General features: G+C 36.2%; 1 protein-coding gene across 2 annotated transcripts in view; it reads right to left on the reverse strand.

Annotated features, from left to right (window-relative positions):
• Positions 1-3,414: 3,414 nt before the first annotated feature.
• LOC149299853 (protein diaphanous homolog 3-like) overlaps positions 3,415-26,619 on the reverse strand; it is a 265,720-nt gene continuing 242,515 nt past the window's right edge. For both annotated transcript variants that reach the window (XM_089485812.1, XM_089485811.1), the window contains one exon: positions 3,415-3,668. In XM_089485812.1, coding sequence (XP_089341938.1) covers positions 3,415-3,668 — 254 coding nt within the window. The remainder of the gene's footprint in view (positions 3,669-26,619) is intronic.

The following is a 26,619-nucleotide window of genomic DNA, read 5'->3' on the forward strand; positions in this document are numbered from 1 at the left end:
GTTACATGTAATAGCATCATTGCATATTTTAAACTGTCACGTGTATACATTTCCCTTCATTATCCCTGTTATAGTAATCTGCTGTAAAGATGCAACCATATTTGTCTTAAACTTTGAATAGCTTCATCTGGGGCTATATGTGTTAAGTCAATACAGATTAAAATAATTAAACTATTGGTCCGTAATGACAGCATATATATTCTAAGAGGGGATTGTGGAAATGACCTGTTTGTTCAGTGTAAAAACATATTTCAATAATCAATAATATTTGGAGACCTTTGAAAGCTCCAAAGGAGCTTGCAATTTCCCAACCATACAAGCCAATCTATATATGGAACAGTACAAATAATTTTGTTTCAAAACTTAATCACCAACTGAAATGTACACACAAAAATCAGAAATATCATATAGGTCTTTCCACTACATGCGTCAGACGTCTGGTATTTTTTTTTATGTAAAGGAGCTAAAAATATAAGATATTAGACATCCATGTATAGCAAAGGTACTGAAATATCCGAGTATGTTAACTGTAACATCCTATAAATTATTTATACCCTGAACGTTCCTGCGGATTAATGTACACTGGTGCGATAAAAGGAATACTTAAATACCTATTGCTAAACATAATACTAAGATGCCTCAAACAGACCTGCTGTTTCTCTCACTTATTTATCTTTTTCAAAATGTTATATATTGTAATGGCACAGATTGTGAAAATATAGAAAAACAACAGCATATTGCATTTGCATAATATTCATGGTTTTAAACATAAAACACCAAAGGGAAGAAAATCTCCTAAAACAAAGTAAAATATTCCTATCCTGAATAAAGAAAAAAAAAAACATGGACCAAATACATTCTGTACAACAGGAACAAATGGGCAGACTAGACAGGCAGAATGGATCTTTGCCAACATATTTAATGTTTCTAAAACAAATGTTGTTCCCATGTCTTTTCCTATATACATTTCCCTATTTGATGATGTACATAATTGTAATACAAACACAAGGCATGATGGGTAATATAATGCATTTTTGGGTTTGAAAACTCGTAGGCATGGAGGAACTTGTATATAAAATTAGAAACAAGAACTGTGATGGCAATCTAAAATAAATAGCTGGCCTTACCTGTCAGTGTGGGAGAGGGAGTTTACAGGAGAGCTGAACATTTCTAGTTTTCTAGTTTAATATTCACCACCCACAATCATAGCTGCCCAACTGAATGTAACAATCGGAACACATTTAATATAAAATGCTGCGAGACAGATATGCAATAGTTTCCATATCTTCACAAAATGTTGTTTTGATCTTGCATCTGCGCCCACACTTAGTATGAGAGGTGAGCAGCAGTATACACCACTAAAGGGTCCCCCTCTCATAAATAACACAAACTCACTCTAACAAATACACTTAACCTATGCTCCCTCCAGCATGAGCGGACCTGCCATGCCTATAGAATTCAGGCTGCCCCTGCTACACACCCAGCCTGCGTCCAGGAATCAGTAGTTGTGTTAAGTGTTACTGGTATATATCTGTACCAGTATAGCTTTTGTGTTATGTGAAACACTTGGTCTGAAACCATCCAAGTCTGCCATTCCAACATTATAGATAAACATAAAAGAAACAAGACCAGATCAATTAACGTTTTTTGAAATTTTTATTTTACATTATTCATAGCAGCAAATATGTTTATATTGTAAATTGCATAGCTTTGTTTGTGTCTTGAAGTAGATATAAAAAGGTAAGCTAAACATAGATATAGTATCAGGCACAGTGTCACAAAACTAGACCAGGTATAGTAACTGAACAGGAAAACCGAACCGAAGGCCTCATTCATATGAAAACGAAAAATAAAAGCAATGAAAACTGAATGATTTATCATAAAACATATCACATACATCACAGGAGGACATAGTGTAAATTCACTGAGATTTATCTGTGAATAATTCCCATAGAATGAAGCCACATACTTTAAATACTAGGTGGATGATGCGAGGAACAGATCCTTCACATGCGGAGGAGAGATCTTTGTGCATTTAGCAATACTTTTATATAATTGATTTGTAGTGTTTATAAACAGGGGACAGTTCAGAGCTGCAGACATAACCAAACAACATCTCAATAGCTATATGATATTAAGATGTCTGGAAAATGGCTTAATGTCAGCACTGCAGAAATGTCAAGGTTAATATACTAGGCCTCCGGCAAATATTAAAAGCATTCAGCGTGCGTGCGTGGTATATTTGTGTTTAGATTGCACCAATCATCGCTAAACACTATCCTGGATATATAGCTATATGGTTATCTGCAGTGCTGTAGGTTAGATATACGCTCTGGTAACTCGCAAACCTTGCAGACGAAACAGACTATGGCACTACAGACTAAATCAAAAATATTGTAGGGTTAAATAAATGTGAAAATACACAAAGCTGATTGTCTTTAATTAGATGGATTTCAGGAACACAAACAGAACCCTGGAACATGTCTGCTTTTTCAGATGGCGGGGAATGTTCATCACTTACCATAAGGAAAGTAAGCACTTGTGTTCTGGAATTTTTAGAATTCAGGATGTGGAAAACTATATATTTTTACCTTTTGGTATATTTCTCTATTTACATAAACGTATATATAAAGAAGTAAACAGAGTATAACTTTTGCACACTCTACACATATAAAAAAAAAGCACATGTATCTGTGTGTTTATAACAATTCTTGGTCTCGTCTCTGCTTTGATATATCGCATTTTCACTCCTTTGCTTATCGCAAAACTTTTGAAGAAGGAATTGCACTTTCATTGATCTAAAATGTAATTTATCTTACGCTTTATCTATCCAATAATACGGTTACAAAACTTCTTAAATATGCTGGAGATTAAATGTACTGCAGAACAAATACCCTCTATAAAAGCATTATACTTTTCATTATCTTTTCTTTCCAAATTCGTTGTAAAGCAGAATAGAAGTATACCACAACAGACGCATTTCTGACAATATATTATTAAAGGCATTATACTGCACGTAAAATCCCAGCCTTTTCTCTGTACATGAGCTATATTTTCATTAGTAAGCTCTAACTTTACTTTAATGAAATCCCGCTACTAGCTTGGAAGGATCCAGCAGACAGTTATTGACGTGCCTCGAACGGCCGACAGTAACTGCAGCTCCCAAGTACACAAGCAAAAGGGGACAACAAGAACAAAGTGACAAATTGGAAGTTAGGAGTTAACCCTTCCATGCAAGGTAAACAGGATTTTATGTAAAGAAAACCAAAACAAAACTATTTAAATTACTATTATGATAAACAGCTTTTACACATTGTTTTGTTTTTAAGAAGAAATAAACCCATTTGGTACAAAGCTGTATACACTGTGACTGGTCATCAGCTCTTGCAAACTATTTCCCTGCTAGCCATGATGTTACAGAGCACGCAATCTCGCAAGAAGAGCTTCAACTTCAGGAATGGACTCTGTTTTTGTTGAGCCTTGACCTGATCCTTTATCTCTGTTGCCTTCAGTGTTATACACCTCCTTCTTACTAACAGCCTTGCTCCGGGTCGTGGAGGAATGAGTTTCCGATTCGTAGCTAAGTTCCTTAGCAACAGGCGCTCTTGGCTGGTTGGAATGGATATTTGTCCGGGATCGGGACCTTTCAAACTGAGGTTTAAGGTTTTCTGTAAAGAAAAAAAAAAAACATTGATATTACATTGAAATAGCGTTTTCTGCAGCCGCCAGCACAGGAAATAAACTAGTGTTAATTTAGGGCATAAACAGAAAAGTTAGAAAACATGCAGTATATTAAGGCCACCAGCAACAAAAATGAAAAAAAAACCAACACATAAAGAATAATATCCTGGCCTTAAAAAGACCGTCTCGCAGGAATGAAGCTAGTTTTAAGGTAGTTGTTTATAGCGGATCTGACCCAAGAAAGCAGGATATTGATGATGGTAATATATCTCTATCACAGTAATTTGTACTTCCAAATAAAATAGGCTTGATAAACAGGACAGTGCAGAAGTAAACATTTTATTTCCTTTTGCATCCATTAGAAGGAAAATGTAGGCTTGTTTTACTGGTTATAAACACTGTGCTAGAATAAGGCTTTCTAATTCCCAGGGCAATTTGATATTCTCATATTTTCTGCGTCTTATTTTACTGGAGGAAACTTCTATTAGAAGACAATGATCTTGACTTAGTTCATTTTACAAGACGCCATCTGCAAGGAATGGTTAAACAGAAGCTTTAAAGAGGCAAACACATCGCTCGTGGTTTTTGGCTTTCATTGTTTCTCATCCACATACACACACACACGTTGCAGGAGGGGGGATTTAGATTTTTCAGATATTGTATGAAACGATATTCAAACAATACCATGAAAATGTATGCAAAGGAAGAACATTATACGCAGCGTTGCTATAAAAATAGAAATTATACACACATTACATTTGATCATTTATTGTTAAAGGTTGTAGCATCTCGAATGAGTAGACCAGTTATTGCTTTGGGGTAGTCTGAGCTAGGTGCTAATCCATATGCAACAAATTATCATTTAAAAACACGGTAACCAATGGCTACATCGACAGGACCCAACCTACTGCTTATATGTAAGCAGTGATAGGTCTCCGTATTAAAGTTTAATTAAGATGATCATGCCTGTGCTGATGGCCACTCTACTGTACTAATACATCCATTTTTAGCAGATATTTGCTGAAAGCTGTACAGTAAGATGTCTACGCTACAGTATGCTTATTTAGTTGACCAAGACTAAAAATATTTTTGTATAAATTCAAATTACTATCGCTTTGATGACGTGTTGTAATTTTGAATTTCTGAATTTAAATTCAGCAGCTTAAAGTTAGATTTTTTTGGTTTGTTTGTGCCTTAAAACTAATGTATTTTTCTTTAAAGTTTCTTAGACTTGCTCACTTTGGAAAGCAGGACATGTAAGGCACTGGGTCACCTTTAAGTGTCTCTTTGGAATGATTATCTCTTCCTTAGGTTGGATCATTTGTTCATGTCAAAAATGAAATCTCATAACACAGGATGTTATAAGATATGAATGTGTGTAATGTTTCTTGGTGTAATTAGTATTAGTTTAAGTGTAAGTTTATGAATGAATGACATCATCTTGTTCCATGGCACCTTTCATAAGAAGAGCTGATCGTAACGTTAAATAATCAATGTAATATTTATGGAAATATTATGTAAACAATACAAAAATTGTAAAAAATGGGAGCAAATACCTTCACATGTAGCCATATGGTTAAACAGTGTCCCTTAACTGGTGTGTTTTCAATTTCCTGTGCTATGAAAGATTGTTCCCACAGACCTGTAATTTTTTTGATGCAGGCACATTCAATATTCATGTAACCTTGAACATGGGGTTTGAAAACGGCTTCAAAAACTTGATATGACATTTAAAGTTTTGCGGTTATCCGCTGAAAGATGTTCCATCATTTCAATAGTAATGACTCTGGAGCACAGGCACTCACTCATGACAGTGTGTTTTATGTGAATGCTGGAAATTCCTACTGAAAACAGCTTGTACATTAAAAGGTGGTAGCTGAAGATATTTACTGCATTGTCATTTTCTGACCAGGGGCTCACAGTGATGGATGAGTATTTTACACAGAATCTTGGACAATCTTGACAATTTTCAACAGTGTGTTCACCTCCAAGCTACTGGAAAATAAAAATCCTCCCTCATCACCGGGTGACTTAAATTCTTGTAATACAGATACGATTTACAGTTAAGCAGAAACACTATTACAACAATCCCTGATATCCACCACTATCCTTTTCATTTAACTCCGAGACATAAAACATTTTGCCCGTGTAAAACTAACGCAATGGGCGGATACATCTATAAGTGTTAGGAACAGGAATATAGATTTGGGATTTTTTTAACTGACAAACATTTCACTGCAAGTGTTTTCACCCCAAAAATGAAAAGTCAACGATGTGTCAAGAATGAAAAAATGAAACAGCAATTTAAACAATTTCAGGCCGCATAATTCAATATTATTGCTTATTTACAGAAAAGAAAATAATAATTACACTTGCAGAAATAATATTTCATAGGTGTCAATTCATTAACTGAGTTTCTAGATGATATTTCAATTCATAAACTTCAGTACACGTCATTAAGGGCCATCCCTATTGAGATTTTTCAATAACAAGGGCTGACAGGGCATAATGTAATCGATGAGATTACCTATTAAGTGTCAATGATTTACCTTGTCATTATATAGGACTAACATGGCCCTTCTTACATGTTCCCTGTATGGTTGTTTTGCAATTTATCCATGTCTTCATGTGAATAACTGAATAGCCATCATTGACTTCCTTCCCTGCTCTGTAGCAGTAATTGTCAGGCTCCTCATTCATCTGCCTGAGCTCTGGAACATTCAATTCTCATCCCAAGTATTCCACCATCTATATACACCTTGGAATGGAGCTACTGGTAGTAAGTGGCCAAGCAGCGTGCTCAGATTATTGGGCAGGGCAATGTGCTCACATGTAGTAAGCAGGCTGCCGCTCTCTGTGACTACTTGCAGTGTGGAATGAATGAACAGCACTTATCCTAAGGGTAATATGAGCTTGTCATGCAAACCTGCAACCATAGAGGATACAGCGTCCATAGGAACACAATTGGTTAAATTCTTCATTAAAAGTGGGAAAATGTACGAAAAGTCATGTCTTTGAAAAATAAAGCTATTATGGGATATGCTGCATTATTGAAAGTGGTGCTTTACATGAACAAGTAATTAATATAAAGGTTAAATCTATTTACTTTGGTGGGTGCAGAAAGATATATAGACATTTTGCATAATTGGCTTGTGACTTTTTGAAAACGTGGTTATAAATAGTGCTTACAATGCTTCATTAACCTATAATTGAATTACAAATTTAAAATTTGGACTGGTTTCTGTAAGGAAATGACTTTACCAAAAGAAAAAGGAGATAATCATGTAGATAAGCTTTTTTTTTTTTTTACATTAGTACAAAATATTTTGTGACATTAAGTGAATATCACTCATTAAAAGAGCTTACAGTGAATGTGCATTGGGCTCTGCATGTACAGAAATAACCAATTTTCATTACTGTGTAAAAATGGTCTAAATTTCCTTTAAGTATCTTTTCAAGGACAATAAAAAAATAAAGACAATAGAGAGCTGTTGGGGATATTAGAACTTCATAGCTGGACCATACCACTACAGCAACCATTGGTACAGCCCAACTGTACCGCGATAAAACCATAGCAGCCATTAGTATGGTTGTTGGGATTAGACCATTCAACTGGTTGTTATGGCGATAATATTGTTTTTCAAAAATTGTGGGTTATATACATTGTGATTAATAATGCAATGTTTACAGCACAACAATATTGAATAAGAATAAAGTGACAGAAAACAAGCAATGTTTAGTAATGATCAATAGGTTATACTGTACTTCCATCTGTATGTATGAGAAAGCTAAAGCCCCTGTTCAAAGATTAAAGGGATAATAATGGCCTTTCATGATCCCTGTGTCTTTTCTAGGGTAGTAGATACAGTAAAATTGTAACACACTTAGCTGGATAATCTTCTTACAAAACAGAATATGAAACACTAACAAATGATTTAGCATGTCTCGCCATCTGTGATATTACCAAGTAACATGCTTATGAATTACAAGAGATTTATACGGTGACATTGCTTTGTGTTCTATTGGTTATTTAGCATAGTACTACAAACTGCCACAATGACATTTCACATCAGTATGAATAAGGATGGCCCCATCACATGCATGATCTTATTGTTGCCTTGCATTATGCACTTTCATTATATGCAGGTGCCGGGGGAAAAAAAGAAAAGATTTTGGACATGGCTGCCTCTTTAAAACTATAAATGTTCCTGTTATTTGATGTTTAGGGTATTGGAGAATTCAAGTTACCTTTGGAATACCAACCTAATTACTCTCGTGATTCATTTAACACTTCTTTTCATAATGTCAGCTATGTTCATTTCCATAATTTCATGAACAGACTTTGGAAGTTGACTGTCCCATGAACTGAATTTAGGTGGATATTTACAGTGCATGCTCTTGAAGACACTAAATCAGGGCTCGAAAAAACCCTGGTCTCCAGGGTGACTAGAAACCACTTCCGGAGTTTTCTTCTTCTGGCACCCTATGCATTAATGTGCATTACGTAACGCCGATGGGAGTCTGATAGCACCCGCTACACCACACCCCACAGTAAAGCATGGTCTCCACGAGGTGGGGGGGGGTAGTGTATGTGAATGTGTGTATGTAAAGTGCTAGAATCAGTGTATGTATATTGTAGTGTCAGAGTCAGTGTGTTGGTGTGTGCATGTATAGTGCTGGGTCAGTGTGTGTATGTATGCTGTAGTGTATGAGTCAGGGTGTATGTGTGTATATGTATAGTGCTGGAGTCAGTCTGAGTGAATACTGTATCAGTGTGTGTATAGTGCTAGGGTCACTGTATGTGTAACTGTATAGTGCCAGGATCAGTATTTCTACTGTATTATGGTACCAGATTCAATGTGTATGTGTCCATAGTTTTAGAGTGTGTAATTTAATAAAGGTAGTGTTGGCCAGTGTGTGTGTGTGTGTGTGTGTAAATATGTATAATAGTGTGGTGGTAGCATGTATGGTGTTGTTTATGTAGGGAATTAGCATGTGTATATGTCAACATATAGTCTTAGAGTATGTATATAATTGTATAGTGTTAGCATGTGTGTGTATGAGCATAGAATGTTAGTGTGTGTGCTACTGTAAGGTGTTAGGTGCAAACATATATTCTGGCGCTTTCGCACCAGAAAAGTGTGGAGCGATACATTTGAAAAAAAAAATTTAAACTCACCCTTTACAAGTAGTTGCTGGTTGGTAACATGTAATGAAAAAAACAGAAATACTAAAATAATAGTGCAGTATGTCTGTATATAGAAATAGAAAGTATATTTATATCCTACAGAGTGTGTACTCACAATTTAAACGGAGCCTTTAAAAAAAGTGCTCCTGAAAAACACACGACTGTGCCCTTAAGGCGGCACTTCACCTAAACGTCTTTCTGTGGTTTCTTTCTCCCTTGCTCCGAGCCATAAGATTACCTGAGTTGTGGCTTGTGCCTAATATAGGGTAGGCAGACCCTTCTTTGAAGCAGGTAACAGCTGTAGCACACCAAATGTTTGGAAATCCCAGGATGCAGTAAAATCACATTTATTTTGTAAATTTATGTTAAAATCAACCCAACAAAGTATACAAAGAATAAAATGGTGTGTACTTTAAAAGTCCTGGTGGTCCTCCAAATACGCGTTTCACCTTCTGGCTTTATCAATCTGGAATTGATTCCAGATTGATAAAGCCAGAAGGTGAAATACACGTTTATATGTTTGCACTTTGTGGAATAGGGGGTCATTCCACGTGTGTTTTTTGAGCTGCTATCTTCTAAACCTTGCACTACCATCACTACTGTTTGCTTTATGTAAGGTGTTAGGGTTTGTAAGCATTATATGTTAGCATGTGCGTTACTATACGTGTTAAAGTGTGTAAATGTATGTAAATGTATGTTAGTGTATAGCAAGGCTGGACAAACCCCAAGAACCAGGAAAATAAAAATGTGATTGGGTAAGAAAAAAAAAAGCTAGCTCCTAACTTTTTGGCTGGCTCCTAGGTCAAAACCAAATTTGTCGACAACCGCACTAAATACAGCATTTACACAGCAATAGCTCATGCTACAAGATATCCTAGTTTTCACAGAGCATAGCATCACAAAAAACTTGGATATAACATTTAGCACTTGTAAAATGTCAGGTCGCACATTAACAGGGATGTATATGCCAGCAGGCAAACAGATGAACCCGTACAACAGACAGGTACAGGGAGATAAAACCTGCCTACACCTAATGGGCACTTAGGTGCAGCCATGTATTTACATCTAATGATCAAAGACAGCTAAACCTACATACAGTGGACAAGTATAACCACAGCTGGAGGGCATAGGTAGATCCTCATAGGTAACACAAACAGGCAGGCGAAGCTATATACAGAAGTAGAAAGCAGGATCATGGTCATGGTCCCCCAAAAAGTGATTTCCTGTTAGCAGCTTTGAGAAGCATTCAGAACCTCTGATTTCTATTTAGCACTCAATGCAAAGTTTATTATTTATTATTTAAACAAAACTAAGGCTTTTGTCTTGCAAGACACTTTATCCCTTTTCCTGTAGCAGTATGTCTCACCATGTATTATTGTTCTTGCCAATTTTAATCCTATAGTTAATTTCATTCTCCCCCTATTGTAATAGTATGGAATCTGTTGGCACTCTATAAATAAAATGTAATGTAATGACAAAACATTATATACCTATAAAAGGAAGACAGGAAAATCTAAGCAGAAAAGGGCATTTCATTACAGGCGGAGATAAAGACCAAAAACATTAATGTAAGTAAAAGGTCAAACAGGTCTACTGAAACAGGGAACATAAATGCTAAATGGCAAATACATTTTTATAAATATTGCTCTTCACCCAACAAGCTTGAAATAACTGAAAAAAATGAGTGATAAATATAGACAATTAGCTGCTCTGGAACATTTTGGAACTAAAAATGTACTTCCTTAAAATGTTAAACATTATGAATGATATGGATACCAATGGACATGTAAGCTAAGGAGTCCAATGTCCATGACTGATACATGTAAATTTAAATAAGAACTATTACCTTCATAGCTTTTAGCACAACTAAAATGATTTGTTAAATTTGCCAATAGCTTGTACGTTTTGTTCACCAATCAATGTCTTGGGGACATTTGGTTGCAAAGTAAGGGACTAGTTTTATCCTGGAGAAAAGGACATTTGTGGCAAGCGGTGGCAAAACTAACATGAATTTCTCCTCCCTTAGAAGAACAAGGCAGGAATAACCATGCTGAGCTTTAGAATAATGAATTACGATGGCTGCGCACCCGGGTGTACAGTACACATGGTTTTTAATTCTTATATCTTGTTTTATCTGTAAATGTGATTGCATGCTTAAGGTGTAATGGAGCAGAGATACTGTAAATGAACAGCGTTTACTGCTCCTTTAAAAAGCCGCATTTGGAAGAAGATCAAACTGTCCGGCACAGGTGTGGTTAAAGCAAGCACTAAATTTTGAGAAACATGGGACAGCAGTTGTTATGAAATGGTCATATGAAAGCAATTTGAAATCACTACTTTAATATAGTACTCACTCCTAAATATATTGTACCTTCTCCTTCTGCAACACATCTTATTTGTCTTTACAGGTAGTGTATATAATACACAGGGGAGCACTAACAACTATATAAGCACAGCTGGTGAAAGTGCAATCCCTACTCTTAAAGAGTCTGGAAAACCAACAGCAGGGTATCGACGAAGACTTACAGGAGAAGTGGTTAGAGGGAAATCTGTCAATGTTTGAAGAAAACAGTTTGACAGTAAGTTACAAAAAAAAACAGAATCAACCAATTCAATGCCCTCGGAAAGCTCAACGGGGTAGTTTTTTAATTTGTTCTTCGGAAACAACAGAGCAGTTCTAGAAGAGAACAATATCTGAAAACAGTATATATATATATTTCATTATTTTTATTATTTGGAACTTGGCCTTGCAGGGCTAACTTGTACGGAAAATAAATGAAATATTTCTGTTAATTTGCCATTTAGTCTTCCTTTATATCAGAACGGATTTTTTTCACCCTAAAATGCGTAATAATAATTTACATAGTGGAGAGTGTTCTGCATATTTAAAGGTTACAACATCAGACAATTCCTCCCAATCTGTGCACTAACAGGGTTGGGTCCTAACTGAACATTATTAGCTGATGGAAGGTTAAGAACTTCTATCGGCTTCCATAATCAGTGGTTAAGACCTGCCCATGCAGAGTATTCCTTTGTGAAACACCCTCGCAAAAATGGCTTCAAGCACTCCAGGCAGATAGCCCTTAAGAATTGTTTAGGAGTCACTAGGGAAAAATGCTTTGGATGGGTGCAAATGTGCATCCCTCAATGCCTGGTGCACACACCTAGCGGTATGGCTACATGTATTACTATCGGTTCTGTAGCAACACATCTGTAATATGGGAGACCTGCTCGGCATGCTTTGACCCACTACATTGAAAATAACATACTTCCCTAAAAACGTTGCTATACAGATAGTGTGAATAGTTACGTATAGCACCCGTTGAACAGCACTGTTTAGGTAACTGTGTGCAATTCACAGATTACAATTTCTGTATGGATTAGTAGCTACAGCATGTTAAAAGACTCACAGGTTGGTCCAGATTTAGCGTTGAGTTTTGTCTAGATTCTAAAACTACAGCACTCAGACATTCTGCTGTCCTTTAGGGAATATTACAAAAAGGTGTGCTAAATCCCCATGTGCATCATTTGCTACCTTAATCTATGAGAGCTTCCACGTGTACATATTTATGCCCATGATAAATACATGCAATCAATCATTTGTGCATGCTAGAAGGAAACATTCTACGAAATATTCATTTATTAATAAGTGAACCTGAAACAGGTGTGCTCAGCAGCATGAAACCAAGAATAGTGCACTAGCCCCATTTCTGTAGATTTCGTAAAAAAATTAAATAAAAACGGACATTGGGATCAGAGCTTCCAAGCATGCAATCTGAGTTACAGCTTTCATGTGCATCTATATAAGCACAGACAGCAAAATAAAATACAATTTCAATTAATATATGCACATCTAAAATTACTACACACTTCTGCAAACCCCCCAAAATGGCATTAAATAATTATAGACAGACAGAGGACACAAAATTACATGACTTCAGCTCGTAGCCCACTGCACAGCACATGTTGAAATTGCATGAGCCATCTACATACTGCTGCTTTTTGTAAGATCGGTGCAGAATAGGAACGTCCCTGGCACATGCTAAATACACACACCCCGTACCATAAATAAGCAAACATACACCACCCTTCATACACAGATGTTTCCTTTTTGTTGTTCTTGTCACCGGGTAAAAAACCTATCCAGTTGCTAATGTAGCATATTATTCCTTGGACGACATATACTTTATATTAATATTCTCTATATGGCACCCTACAGTGTATGACATTCAAACTGTCAGACAAAATGATAAATAGGGTACAGATGGCTGGGCTCACAAGCTTACATTCTGAAAACATAACACTAATAAAACACAAAAAAGGGTCAATCAATACCGTACTCATTCACTATATATATAAACAGTGAAAAGTGATAGAAAAAAGTATAGAAGTTATACACAAGACATGTTGATTAGTTTCACAGCCCCTATTGTAGTGTATCATCCATACTATTTAAAATGAGAAGATCAAAAGAACATTAAAATACCGTATTTGCTCGATTAGAAGACGACCCTGATTATACGACGACCCCCCAAAATCTGAATATTAATTTATGAAAAAAAGAAAAAGCCTAGAGCCTAAAAGCGTAGAGCTCTACACGCTGCCCGAAATAAGCACCGGGGACTCAGAAGCACCAGTAAGTTGGTGGGGGCATAACACAGGAGGATCCAGGTCCCCTGCATCGCTGCGGGGGATCTGGATCTTAGTCAGACCTATTTGAGGTCTGATTATAAGACAACCCCGATTATAAGACGAGGGGTCTTTTTCAGAGCATTTGTTCTGGAAAAAACCTCATCTTATAATTGAGCAAATACGGTATATGCAGAAAGGGTTTGCAACCAAAGTATTTGTGCTTGTCTGTTTGCACTGCCAAGATGTTTGCAAAATGTTTTTGTTAGGCATCTTCCCTTTAAGTACAAACACTGTATATCACAAAAAAGCCAATTTTGTACTGACATGATAGGCGCATTATTATACAGTTGACAAGAAAGAAGTTAGCAGTAGAAAGTGATCTGTCTCCTGAAAGAAGCACTATATTTAAAATGATGCATCTTACAAAAATGCTGAAGTATATCTTTTAGACCAACAATTTAATTTTATGATCCATTTACCTTGTGGTCTATCGATGTGTTTGATTGTTGTTTATATTATTTTCTTACTTTTTAGTTTTAGAGGAAGGAGAAAAAAAAAGTTAAGAAATAAAGTCAAGATTTAGCGAAGTCAGAGTATGTTCTATGGAGTAGCTTTAATTGAAGTGATATTAGAACTGCATATTGTGAACGCTCAGAAATAAGTATGAAAGATATGTGTGCCAGTTACTAAGGAAACGGGGAAAAAAACGGATAAACCCATAAATCAAGGTACAGAGAGAACAATTATGCCATGAGCTGTCACGTTGCCTTAACCCCTTCGCGACCTTTGCCGGTTCAGGACCGTCATAACAAGAAGGTCACTAAATGACCTTTGACGGTCCTGAACCGTCAAAAAATTAAATAAGCTTAGAAAGTGATAAAGGATCACTTTCTTCGCTTAAACGGCCTTGCTGCAATGCCTCGATGTCGAGGCATTCAGCAAGGCCGAGATCGGCATCGGGGGCCATGTCTGGCCCCTTCCCGGGGCGTCAACAGCCGCCATACATTGTATGGCGGCGGACGCCCGTTTTAAAAGCGTTTAGGAGGCGATCAACGATCGCCTCCTAAACTTAAATGGTGTCGCTGGAATGCCTCGATCAGGAGGCATCCAGCGACACCAAACACTTACCTCTGGGTGGGCTGTGACCGCTCCGGAGAGCGGTCACAGCCGCCGCTGCCGGTGATCTTCGCCATCAAGCAAGATGGCGGCGGCCCGGGAAATAAAACAATAAAGACGAAAAAGTTCGCTAGAGGGTCTCCAGACCCTCTAGAGAACTGGCTCCACTTGCTGGTTGAATACAGGTACTGCATTCAACCATGCAAGTCAATGGAGCCCAGCTTTCTAATCACTATGTGATTAGTAAAATATTCAAAAAAAATAAAAAATGGAAAAAAAAATTTAAAAAAAATGTGCTAACATTTAAAAATAATTATGCAGTGATGTCACTAGATGAACCATCCAGTACCAGCAAAATGTGTAAAAAAAAATATAAAAAAAGTATTAAAAAAATAAAATAAAATTAAAAAATAAAGTTTATTATTTTGAGCAAGTGCTAAAATTTCTCAAAAATCTCAACAAAGAGTTAAAATAAAAGCACTTCAAATACCCAAGGGGTGTCTAATATATAAAAAAAATGGCTGATGGGGTAAATTGGAGTGGCCTAGCTCAAAGATAGGGCATAGGTACAGACTGACCAAAATGGCGAAAAAAAGCGCACTTCCCAAATGTGGGATTTTAAATCTGAAACAACCCGACAAACCCATGCATGTCGGGTATCACTGCACTCAGGAGATGTTCCTGAACACACATTGGCGTGTTGTTTGACAGTGGCATATACCAGGACCTGTATATCTATAACTAAAGTACAATTTGTGTGAAAAAAAAATAAAAAAAATTACTATTACAAAGTTTGACAAAGTGTAGTTCTATAATTGGTGCATGGAAAGGGTTAAAATAACAGCATTTGGAATACCCTGGGGTGTCTAGTTTTCAAAAATATATGGTTTGAATGGGTTAAATTGAGTTAACCGGCTTCAAAGATATTCCAAAGAGGAGAGGGAGGCACAATGACCAAATGACCACCTGAATTACGCATGCCCCAAAAGTAGCCTTTTACCAGCCAAACAATCTGACAAACCCATGCATGTGGGGTATCGCTGTACTCAGGAGATGTTGCTGAACACATATTGGGGTGTTGTTTGACAGTGACATATACCAGCACCTGTATATCTATAACTAAAATACAATTTGTGTGGAAAAAAAAATAAAAAAAATTACTATTACAAAGTTTGACAAAGTGTAGTTGTATAATTGGTGCATGGAAAGGGTTAAAATAACAGCATTTGGAATACCCTGGGGTGTCTTGTTTTCAAAAATATATGGTTTGAATGGGTTAAATTGAGTTAACCGGCTTCAAAGATGTTCCAAAGAGGAGATGGAGGCAGACTGACCAGATTTGTTAAAAAAGATTTTGAAATCATAAAACGCTGCTTGTACTTATTGCCCTATAACTTACAAAAAACAGCAAAAAAACATAAAAACATTGGGTATTTCTAAACTCAGGACAAGTAGTAGAATCTATTTAGCTAGTTTTTTTACTTGCTTTTTTAGGTGAGTAAAAGATTTTTCAAATAAAAGTCATAAAATGTGTTTTTTTTTCAATTTTTCACCATGTTTTTTTATTTTTTTTTATAGTAAATAAGATGATACGATCAAAATAATGGTATCTGAAGAAAGCCCATCTTGTCCTGAAAAAAACAATATATAACTTATGTGGGTACACTAAATGGGTGAGGAGAAAATTACAGCTGAACACAAGCACCACAAAAGTGTCAAAACAGCCTCGGTCCCACAGGGTACAAAACGAAAAATGAGCCCGGTCCTTAAGGGGTTAACATAATCACTTGGAAACAACTAAAGTGATAATTAAAAAAACAATACACAATGTGATGACTTGATGCCCGAGATTCTCTGGTAAGTCATTTACTATATTATATATAGAAGACTGCCCCAACAAACACAAGATCAGAACTTTACATTTGTGGACAGAGAAAAACTGGAATAAAAGTACATTCATAAAAAAATTTTGTTCCTAAAAAAAATTTGTTCCACAATTTTAATAAAGATTTAACGTATTTTATCAAATTGTATAAAATGTCACATCACATTTTGAGTGGCTATGTATTTTAATACTTTACAAAAAATATCACTACGCACAATAACTACAGAGGTCTCATTAGTATGAAAAAAAGTTTAAAAAGTTTACTTTAGGGAAGCCATTATTTGTGGCACCACCATATTGGCCCTAGGTTTAAGTTAGTGCAAAATGACTTTTGGTGACGTTCTCTCCTGCGATTGGAGGATCGGGAATAGGACGTCATAGCAAGCGCCTCCATTTTGATGGAGGTTCCCATCGGGCTATGTTTGCAGAGATGCGGGCAAAGATAGAAGAGAGAAGATAAAAGATGAAGAAGATGCAGGAGTGGTCGCCAGAAGCAAAAGTGGTCTGAATAGAAAGCACGAGAGAGAGTTAACGAATGAAAGAAAATTGTAATTGTATCTCAGCTATGTGATATACACAATACTACTCTGCTGTCTCAATGTAACATTCCATCATATATGTATCTGCGTATAAAATGTTTTATAGTGAAACTCAGACCTAAACTTTTAATACATTTTCCAAAATTAGATTTTTTTTTCTCTCCTTCATGGATCTTAATATAATTACAGAGTTGAAAAGTGAAGTCCATGTAAGGTCAAAGATATGAGAGATCACATACTATATTCTATCCAACTATTAAAAAATACATACCTGCAAACATGTATATTATATAAATTGCTTTACTGCCATTTGGAAATGAGGTATTGCAATATATTAAATATGAATATTTATGTGGCTGCAGAAATATTAAAAATAACCTGCTTTTGCCAATGTGCAGGTTGAATTTTCGAGGTGTCATGAACATTGACACCTATTAATTTTAATTGCCTGAGCTCTCCTCTGTAACATCCATGTTAGGGTGCCATTCCGCACTAGCTTGCGAATGCTATTTCTGGGGAAGATATTGTTGGAACTGGTGCCAAAAAAACTTGCTGTTTTCTGCACTTATTGGTAAAATTATGGCTTTTCACATTGCATTCTTTACATACAGTTACATTATAGCCTTAAATGAGAAATTAGATGATTCACGGACTATTACAGAAAGGTGAGAAGGACCTTAGACCAGGGTCCTCAGTACAGCAAAACAGAGGTTGCACTACAGGATTTCTAGGGTCCATGCCTTAACAAATTTTTAGTGATATTATATATCAGCTTATACGGCAAGTAAACATATGATAGCTGGATGTTGATATTAAAGAGTCAATGTATGTATGCAGTGCAAAGCAATGTTTGAGATGTTACAGTACCTACAAATCAGTATTAAGCTACATTTTGTGTGCATTCAGAATGTTATATTGGATATAAAGAACAATACAATCAGTGTGAACATTTAAGGTCAACCTGGTTATTTTCAGATTTAAAAGAACAAGTATAAATTCAAATATCTTCTATGGATGGGATCCGAGAACAAACAGGACAGAATAGTAAATACAATCCTATCCTAAATGTCAAAAGACGTTTAATGTTTTCCACAGTCATAGAAGTTGCGGTTATATGGGGAGTGTGGAAAACACAGAAGCTACAGTAATTATTGGGATATAAAAACAAAATGGGCAAAAAGAGCTGGATTTAATAAAACCCAAGACTGAATTTTTCTGCGTGGAAATATTTTATAGCACCCCCAATTTAGGTCTCCCAATATAAAACAGAGGCATTTGTGTCCCTAAAGTACACCGATCCCACACATGAGGCAGCTAGAGTCTAGCTGACAAAATGCAAACTTCCCCTGCACAACATACTAAGAACAGGACATCATCAGTGAGATGCAAGAAGTATTCTTCTAGTATTCTTCTAAGCACAGAATAGCAGTTTAGAAATATGGCAACTGCTAAGTCTGTTTACCAAAAGGCCATTTAGTACAAACTTTTTTTTAAGGCAACGCTTTCATAGTTGGGTTTTGCTTTCTTACAGAATAAATAAAATATTTGACAAAAGAGGTAAATTAGTAAACGGGAAGTGTCTTGCAGAACTTATGGAAAACAGATGTTTAGCAAATTTCACAAAATTGGATCTGTCTTCTAAACACAAAACAATAATTGGATTTTTAGTAATAAAATACAGTGATTTAAGCACGCTATGTAGTCAGTTTTAACACAGTTCCGTGCAGAAAAGTACCCTGCATATTTTTGCCACTATTAGAATACTTTTTATTCTGTCATACTTAGATACCACCTATAGATCCAGGTGGACTGGTCACAGTATCAGTCAACATAGAGATATCATTTTACATGTATGGGTGTAACATACGTCACAAAGGGGCCTCGATATTTTCTTACAAAAAGGCATGACATACAGGGATATAAATAGAATAACTAATATTTTAGAGCTTCTTGATCCAAGGAGAAATCCGATTGCCTCTTGGAGTCAAGAAGGAATTTTTTTCCCCTGATGGCAGAATTCGAAGTAGCGCAGTTAGGGTTTTTTTGCCTTCTTTTGGATCAAGAATAGGAAGGTTAGGTAGAAGGGTTGAACTTGATGGACTTAGGTCTTTTTTCAACTTTATGAACTATGTACCTATGTAACAACTGTCTTGTTTCTGGATTCCCTTGATCTGGCAGCTTCTTCCCATCAACTTTTCGTTGCCCAACTATGCGCCAAGTAATGTCAAATTGGGAGTTCAAGACAGTGAGACAGAGAGACTGAGGGTTGTCCAGGTAGTGAAGTTAAGGAGTGTGTGTCTGCAAGGGGGGGGGGGGCAGCAAGTATATCTGCTGGAGTATGTGTGTTGGGATGGGCATGCACAGGCTAATACGACAGCAGGTAGTGCTGCCCTGGGTTAGTAAATACAACACTGGGTACGTAGAGAGTACACATGCTCTGAAATGTTAGAAGGTGTGCTAGAGAGATTCGTGATCAGTGTATTAGCGCGTACACTTACATGATGGTAAAAAAAGAAAAAAACAAAATATTTCTTCAAATCAAATTATGGCAACCAGAAATGTTTGGTTCTCTCTACTTGATCTTTACTTGATTCAAGAACGTAAAAGTGGAAGTATTTGTCAATCTCGCTTTTTTTTTTTTTCCATTACCCTTATTCAATCATTTCCTTGTCAGAAAGATAATAAAGAGAAACTCCTAAGGGGACAAGTATTTCTTCAGCATTCAGTTATATCAGACCTATGGGAAAGAAAGAGCCAATAAATCCACTCTCCAGTGAAATGCTTAGAAATTATTTTACAGATGTCAGATTAGAAATGATGGCAGAATATCAGGATACAATGAGATGGTATAAAAGTACCTTTACATTTGTGTTATACCCTATCAAAAAGAGATTTCCTCAAGTTCTTCTAATAGAAATGGAAACACACACACACACATTCATTATATATATATATATATATATATATATATATATATATATATTTGAGATTGAGACCAGTTGTTTGCAGTCTAGAACAAGAAGAAAGCAAGAGTTTGCTACTCTCAAGCCCATAAACCACCAGCTGAATTCCTCCAGTATAAATTTCCATAACTAACCCACATATCATGGCACTACAGTGCAATACTAAATTAGAGCAATCTCTGTTTTACACAGAAGCACAAGGGACCCAATTTGATACAATAATCTTTCCAATAGCATACTACACAAAAAATTACCCCGAGACCGAAACATGATGTTTACCAGTAAGGAGAATCAAGATATTCTTTGAGCCCTTTAAAGGACCTGTCATGTTCCCAAATTATATATTTTGCATTTGGTTACATATTAAAATATATACAGTTTAAAATAGCTTAAAAGACAATATAATTTAAACAAACAACAAATATCTGCGAAACAGTAACATATGAGTATCAATAAAATCAGATCTGACCATCATTTTCTTAGAACGTACGTGATTATTTTTCTATATTAAGACGGGAGGATGGAGATTGGTTGTTCGTAAAATCAAAAGCCTAATAGAGCATTTTATGATGCAGGTAAGGATAAATTCATATTGCTCATTATAAAAACAGAACAAAAAGCTAGCAGCCCGGAGGATAAATTTAGGAGCCACAGTTACCTGGTGCCAGCAATTTTCTTATCTTGCATAAACATATCAATAACAGCCAGGGGAAGAAACAACGAAAATATCTTCAAAATGCAGTTTTTCTCTGAATATATGAAGACACGCAGCTGCCTATGATGTCTGTCTTATGTGACAACAGGACATTGCACATGCAGGTACGCATTGTCTATTGTGACTCTTTTTAACCAACATATATAATATGACGCTTATCAATCTGTTTTTTTTTATTTTTTTATCGTGGAGTCATTGAGCGCCAAAAGTTTGCCTTGATGGATTTTTTTACTAAGCTTGAGAATTATACAAAATAGGATCTCTTCAAGAAAGAAAGGTAAGTTTGAAAGGGACTGAACAGACTATTCCAAAAACGATGTCTATACATGGAGGCCGAAACAATTTGGCAACTACATTTCGACCTAGGAAGTTCATTCTCAAGCTCCATCATTGAAAGGAGCAAGCATACTATAATAGAAGGGTCTCTCTTACTGAGACTGAAGCTTCAATTGACTATTCTGTCTGTTCTAATGCTTCCTCTAATAGAGCAAGAAAAAGCCACAAGCCATGGTGAGAGTAAACAACAGGTTGTAGAGCAATGCACTTTCTTCCTTTTGCTACTAGAGGTTTACCATTTCCTCAGAAAACTGGAAGCATTTCTTTAATAATGATGATGAGATGCTACAAGTGATGATTTTACTCAGGTAAAATAGACTGATTCAAATACTGTTTGAAGATTATTTTGGGGGTTGCCGACGTTTCCTCCACACCTTTCCTTTTCCAATAATGGTGATATTACAATGAACAGGGGTATTTATTTCCATTGTCCACTGTCTAATCCCACTGCTTCTTTTGTTGGCGATGTTTACGATTACTTATTTGATTTCCAAGAAAAATGTACACGAGCATTTACAAAATGAGATCTTTTCTCCAGGGGAAACTCTGTCCATTTGTATTTTATACTACCAACAGCAGGAGTATGCTGACGGATACCTTTCAACACCTTGTAGAACATGATCTTATTGACTTGTCTGACCAGGTCAGCACTCAATTTTATGTATGGCAATCTATCGAATATGCCAGGTAAAACAATTCTCTCACGTACAATAAGGATTTTGTTATTAAGAATGCCGACCATGGCAACATTACTCTAGTCTAAGCATTTTTTTTACGCCAAGATTTAACTCCAATTACAGAGAAGGGCTATGGGGGCATTTTGCCCCCTCACATACCAACATGCATATGACATATTTTGGACGTTACGCAGATGACCTTCTGTTTGCTCTATATCCTTTATGGACTTGATCCTTACGTCCTAGAATGGAAGGGTAATGATGAGGACATTCCGTAAAGGTAGCTGGCAATACCATTTTGCACGAAAGTGAGTGAAAAACACCAGTCACGTGCCTTAAACAAATCAAGTGTTTAAATAAATAAATGTTTAGATCAATAAATAAATACTTCCCCACAATGACACTGCAGCAGCTCAATATACACTCCTCTCAGTGTTCAACAGTAGATACGACAAATATAGGGGCGCATGTGCATGTGGGGTAAAAACAAACAAAAAAGTGTAATATTGTCAAAAAATAAAATATGAATGTGATGTGAATTCACTCACAAACACAGCCGATGTGGGAGGCTCTTCAGAATAAAAAGATCTTTATTTCTTCTATGAGTCTAAAATTAGATAAATAAAAAGACCAAACGGTGCAATATCTTCCTGCAGATGTTAGACAAGTATCGAAATGCACTTACAGGATTGCAGATGTAAAAAGGCACTACAACTTAAAAGTCCGGAGGTAGTGGGAAATAGCTCCCAAACTGCTCCTATCGGATGATATAGGGGATACAGTGAACAAGATATAGGGTCTACCTTATAGCAGATGCTAGGTCAAAAGATGACCCGTTAACTAATAGACTCACCATGGAAGTTTCTGATGAAACCAAATTGGATCATAATAAAGTGATCCTCTCTAAACCTTATATTAAGGAATTTCAGAAGATAAAATCAAATTGTAAATAGGCATCTGTCTGTATTGCGATCTGACAGAATATACAAAGATATCCTTAGAAGGGGTGTAAAATCCATACTCAAAAGAGCTAAAAGCTCCCCAACTTTTTTTTGGAGCCAGTCAAAAAGCCACATACCTGGCTACACACCACTGGTATGTTTCCTTGCGACCATAGAGTCTATAATTGCTGTGCCCAAGCCAATGCAACTAGACTAGTTTTCTTCCATGGTTAATGGTAAAACATTTTTGGCAAAATAATATTTCAACTGTTCTACATGTTGTTTCATTTATTTAATCACGTGGCAAAATATTGCCCGTGCTGTGAAAGAACTCAAGGAGTGCAGGCAGCATATCACAGATGTGGTAAATAAGGTTATATCACCCCCAATGGGCAAATGTTTCTTGTGTAATGGCGGAAATGTATTCCTTTTTAGTTTCATGGGCATTGAACGTGTTACTTCCCTACCACGAGGTGGCGATTTAGTAACATGCCACAACCAATAGGAGGTATACTGGATATTCAAACTAGGTACGAGAAAACCAAAACATTTGGTTTAAATTGCCATTATGATATCATGTTTCCTCAATAGAATGAGCGCATATGTAATGGATCAGTTATATTTAAGTTATTTAGAGGTTTTCTTTTTTTTTTAATCACACATACAGTTTGTTCATTTTTGGTTGATAAATTCTGTGTGTGTTACTCTCCGGTATCATTTACCTATGATCTCTTTTTCTTATAGATTTGGGTATTTATGTTGGCATGTTTACTTTAAGAGTTTAAAAGTATTTTCTTCTCGCTTTAATAAATTGATGTTCCTGCTGTGCTTTGCACAACATTGCCCTGTGAAAACCTGCCTCTCTTTGTGTCTACCTATCCCGAGAACTCATTTTGTTTTTTTAATCATCCCATTACCCTGTATTTTTGTATGCACTGACTATTTGGGGGGGTGTAGCAGCATTGTTAGGTAGAAGGTTTCCTAAGTGATCAGGATAAACACTTCTTGCGAGGTAAGTTATTTATTCATGCCTTACTTGTATTATATTTTGGTCCTGGCTATTGCTCTATAATGAATTTTGATCCTGTTTTGCTTCTGTATGCATTTACTATGTGACATTCACCCAGTAATTAAACTTCATCACTATGCATAGTTTGTTTTTATCTCTGTTTGCATCGTGTATAATATTCCCCATAACTGATTTACATATTTTGTAAAACCATTTACCATAGTCATAAATCATAAATGCATCTCTATGTATTACTATATGATTAGGGCGGCCTCTGTGGCCATCCATACACTGGTGAGTTTTTCTTTAAGGGCTTTTAATTCTCATCTGAACTGCTTACTTGTTGGCGGGTGTTTGACAGCACTCCCGGACAGGTGTTTTTTGGGCAATTGGGTGTTTCTGTATATAGTAGGTTTGTGTTTCTGAGCCCGCTACTTGTGGATGAAAAACCTAAATACTTTAGGCTAAGGACCTAAATAACATTTTGATAATGAGTTTTTGCTTTTAACTCATTACACCTGCCTGATTTATACTTAGAGTGCCAACATTATTGTTTGCCGCTTGATTGTAATTTATGCTCAATGGTTTATATTGGACAGTAGTAAACCGACTAAAGATTTTTGTATTTGGCTGAATGTAACACTTAAGTTCATTAGAAACAACATTGCCAATACTGTAGAATGCCCAAACACTTTCTATAAAAACAGATTCCTGGGTTGCAGCTAGAATAAAAAGGACTAATAAATTACACAACACAAAGCAAGAATTCAGCACATACCCAGTGAATACCATTCAAAAAACACCTAAGGCATAAATATTACCCATATATTGCTTAGCCTGACACAGAGTACCCCAAGTTTGGCGAGTCCTAGGTCATTTTTTAATGACTGTATTGCTTACCAAGGAGCTGGATCAGTGGGACTGCACTATATTTTAACCCAATGAGACTCTTAAGCAAATTAAAGCCCTCTCTGGAGGCCATTAACGAAGCCCCTCCGGACCAGATTTGGTACTTTGACGTAGTGGCAGATTAAGCAATATATATATTTTCTGGGTATGCGCTGAATTCTTGTTTTGTGTACTTTTCACAAAATTCTTAAAGAAAAATACTCCTGAAAATACCAGACAGTGCACTTAAGGTGGAACAGAACCCTTTAAAACTGCATATACAATGCAGCATATAGGTATATGCGAGCTATTTCCAATACATACACTGTATAGCTGATGTGAAAGGTGAGAGAGATAATGAAAAAAAACCTCTAGGAATTTGAAAGCTGTTGCTCTTGGGAATCAACCCATACACAGGACTGTATTACAAGAAATGCATTTGAAACTACTGGATACAGCACAATAATATAGAAGGCATACATTACTACATATAGGGATGCTATACATTTCTAAGAAGGCTTATTATATGTTAATGTAATCATATATTTGAGTACCATGTGTTGTAATTGTTCTGCCTCCCTTAGACTGAGAAGCTGATTTGTGTCTATGACATTGAATTTAGATTTTCAGAAATTGCTGGTATCATAAAAAACCATAATAATAATAATAATTAAAAAGTTTAATGTACATATACAGAATATTTTATAGACCATCTGTGAAATTTCTGGCTTTATATCTCAACTGACAGACCTTAGCAGTTTTATTAGTGATGATGTCATGGCTATGCATTTTTTTGCAACAATGTAGGTGTAACAAAAATAAAAATGCATATAAATAACTAATATATTCGACAAACTGTGAACTTCAAAAATTTGACTGAAGCAACAGGATTATATTTGAATTAGTTTCAGTGTGAAGCTGTTCTAACTTCCCCAGTATTATCTACAATGCATAATAATAAACGTCTACACTTTGTCTATAAAAACATAGTATACAAACTTTAAGCGATACATACGCGTAAAATTTATTACGCTACAAAACATTAAAGGACCCAACAAATTCTTGATTTTAGTATAAGCCTTGAAACAAATGACTATGTCTGTCTCTCTACAACTCCACTGGGAACAATGTGCACAATCCTAAAATCAATAGTGTGTTAATGGATTGCAAAGCTGCCCTATATTCCCTGCTTCATCACTCGGAATGAGTTGTCATAGTTAAAAATGGGACACTTACCGTACAAGGTGTTATTCTGAAGCTCACAAAAGAAATACATAAATTACAAAACAAGTATATGTCATATACCAACGCACACACCTTTGGCCATCCCTCTGGGTATTTCTGAGTGCTCCAAGACATCCACTTGTATATTAGATTGCACATTAGTAATTTTCTAATTCTACAAACGGGAAACATACACATATTATATCTTAGATAAGGCCTGAAAAGACTTCCATAGGAAATCCTTTCAATCTTGCCATCACATGCAGAATACAGACATATGGATTAAGTTAGAAGGTATGCAATTCTGGCAGCTTAACCTTTAAGCCGAGTTCAGAATAAGTTGGTAAATCCTTCCCCATAAAGATAAACAATAGATACCGCAGCACTTTAGCCTTTTAATCACACAGCAGATGCGGTAAGGGACCCGATCCCTTATTCACCTGGCACTCAAAGGATTACGGAAGACAAACCGCTGCGTATTGATCTAGCGTCTCTCTCCCCGGTGTATTCAGATTCTTCCATACACCGGTTCTAACGCTTGCTCTCACTTTCAGGAAAGCCTTTCTTCGTTCACCAGTGTTTTCCTGTCTGAACGTTCCAGGTGAATAAGCTGCACATGGTCATCGCTTGAAAGACTAATGTCCAATTTTCAGTTTGGATCCAGAATATTCTTAATCATTCCCCAGGCACACTCCTTCAGGCTGCATAAAATTTATGATGTGTGCCAAATAATTTTGAATGCTGCTTACTTGCAAATATAAAGAACATTTGAATATGCTAAACTTCAGAAGGCGCTTACATTCACTTTAACAACTTGCTGGGATA

This window comes from Sceloporus occidentalis, unplaced genomic scaffold (assembly GCF_023333645.1).
Source record: "Sceloporus occidentalis isolate IW3139 unplaced genomic scaffold, rSceOcc1.0.p SCAF_27, whole genome shotgun sequence".
NCBI classification, from domain to species: domain Eukaryota; kingdom Metazoa; phylum Chordata; class Lepidosauria; order Squamata; family Phrynosomatidae; genus Sceloporus; species Sceloporus occidentalis.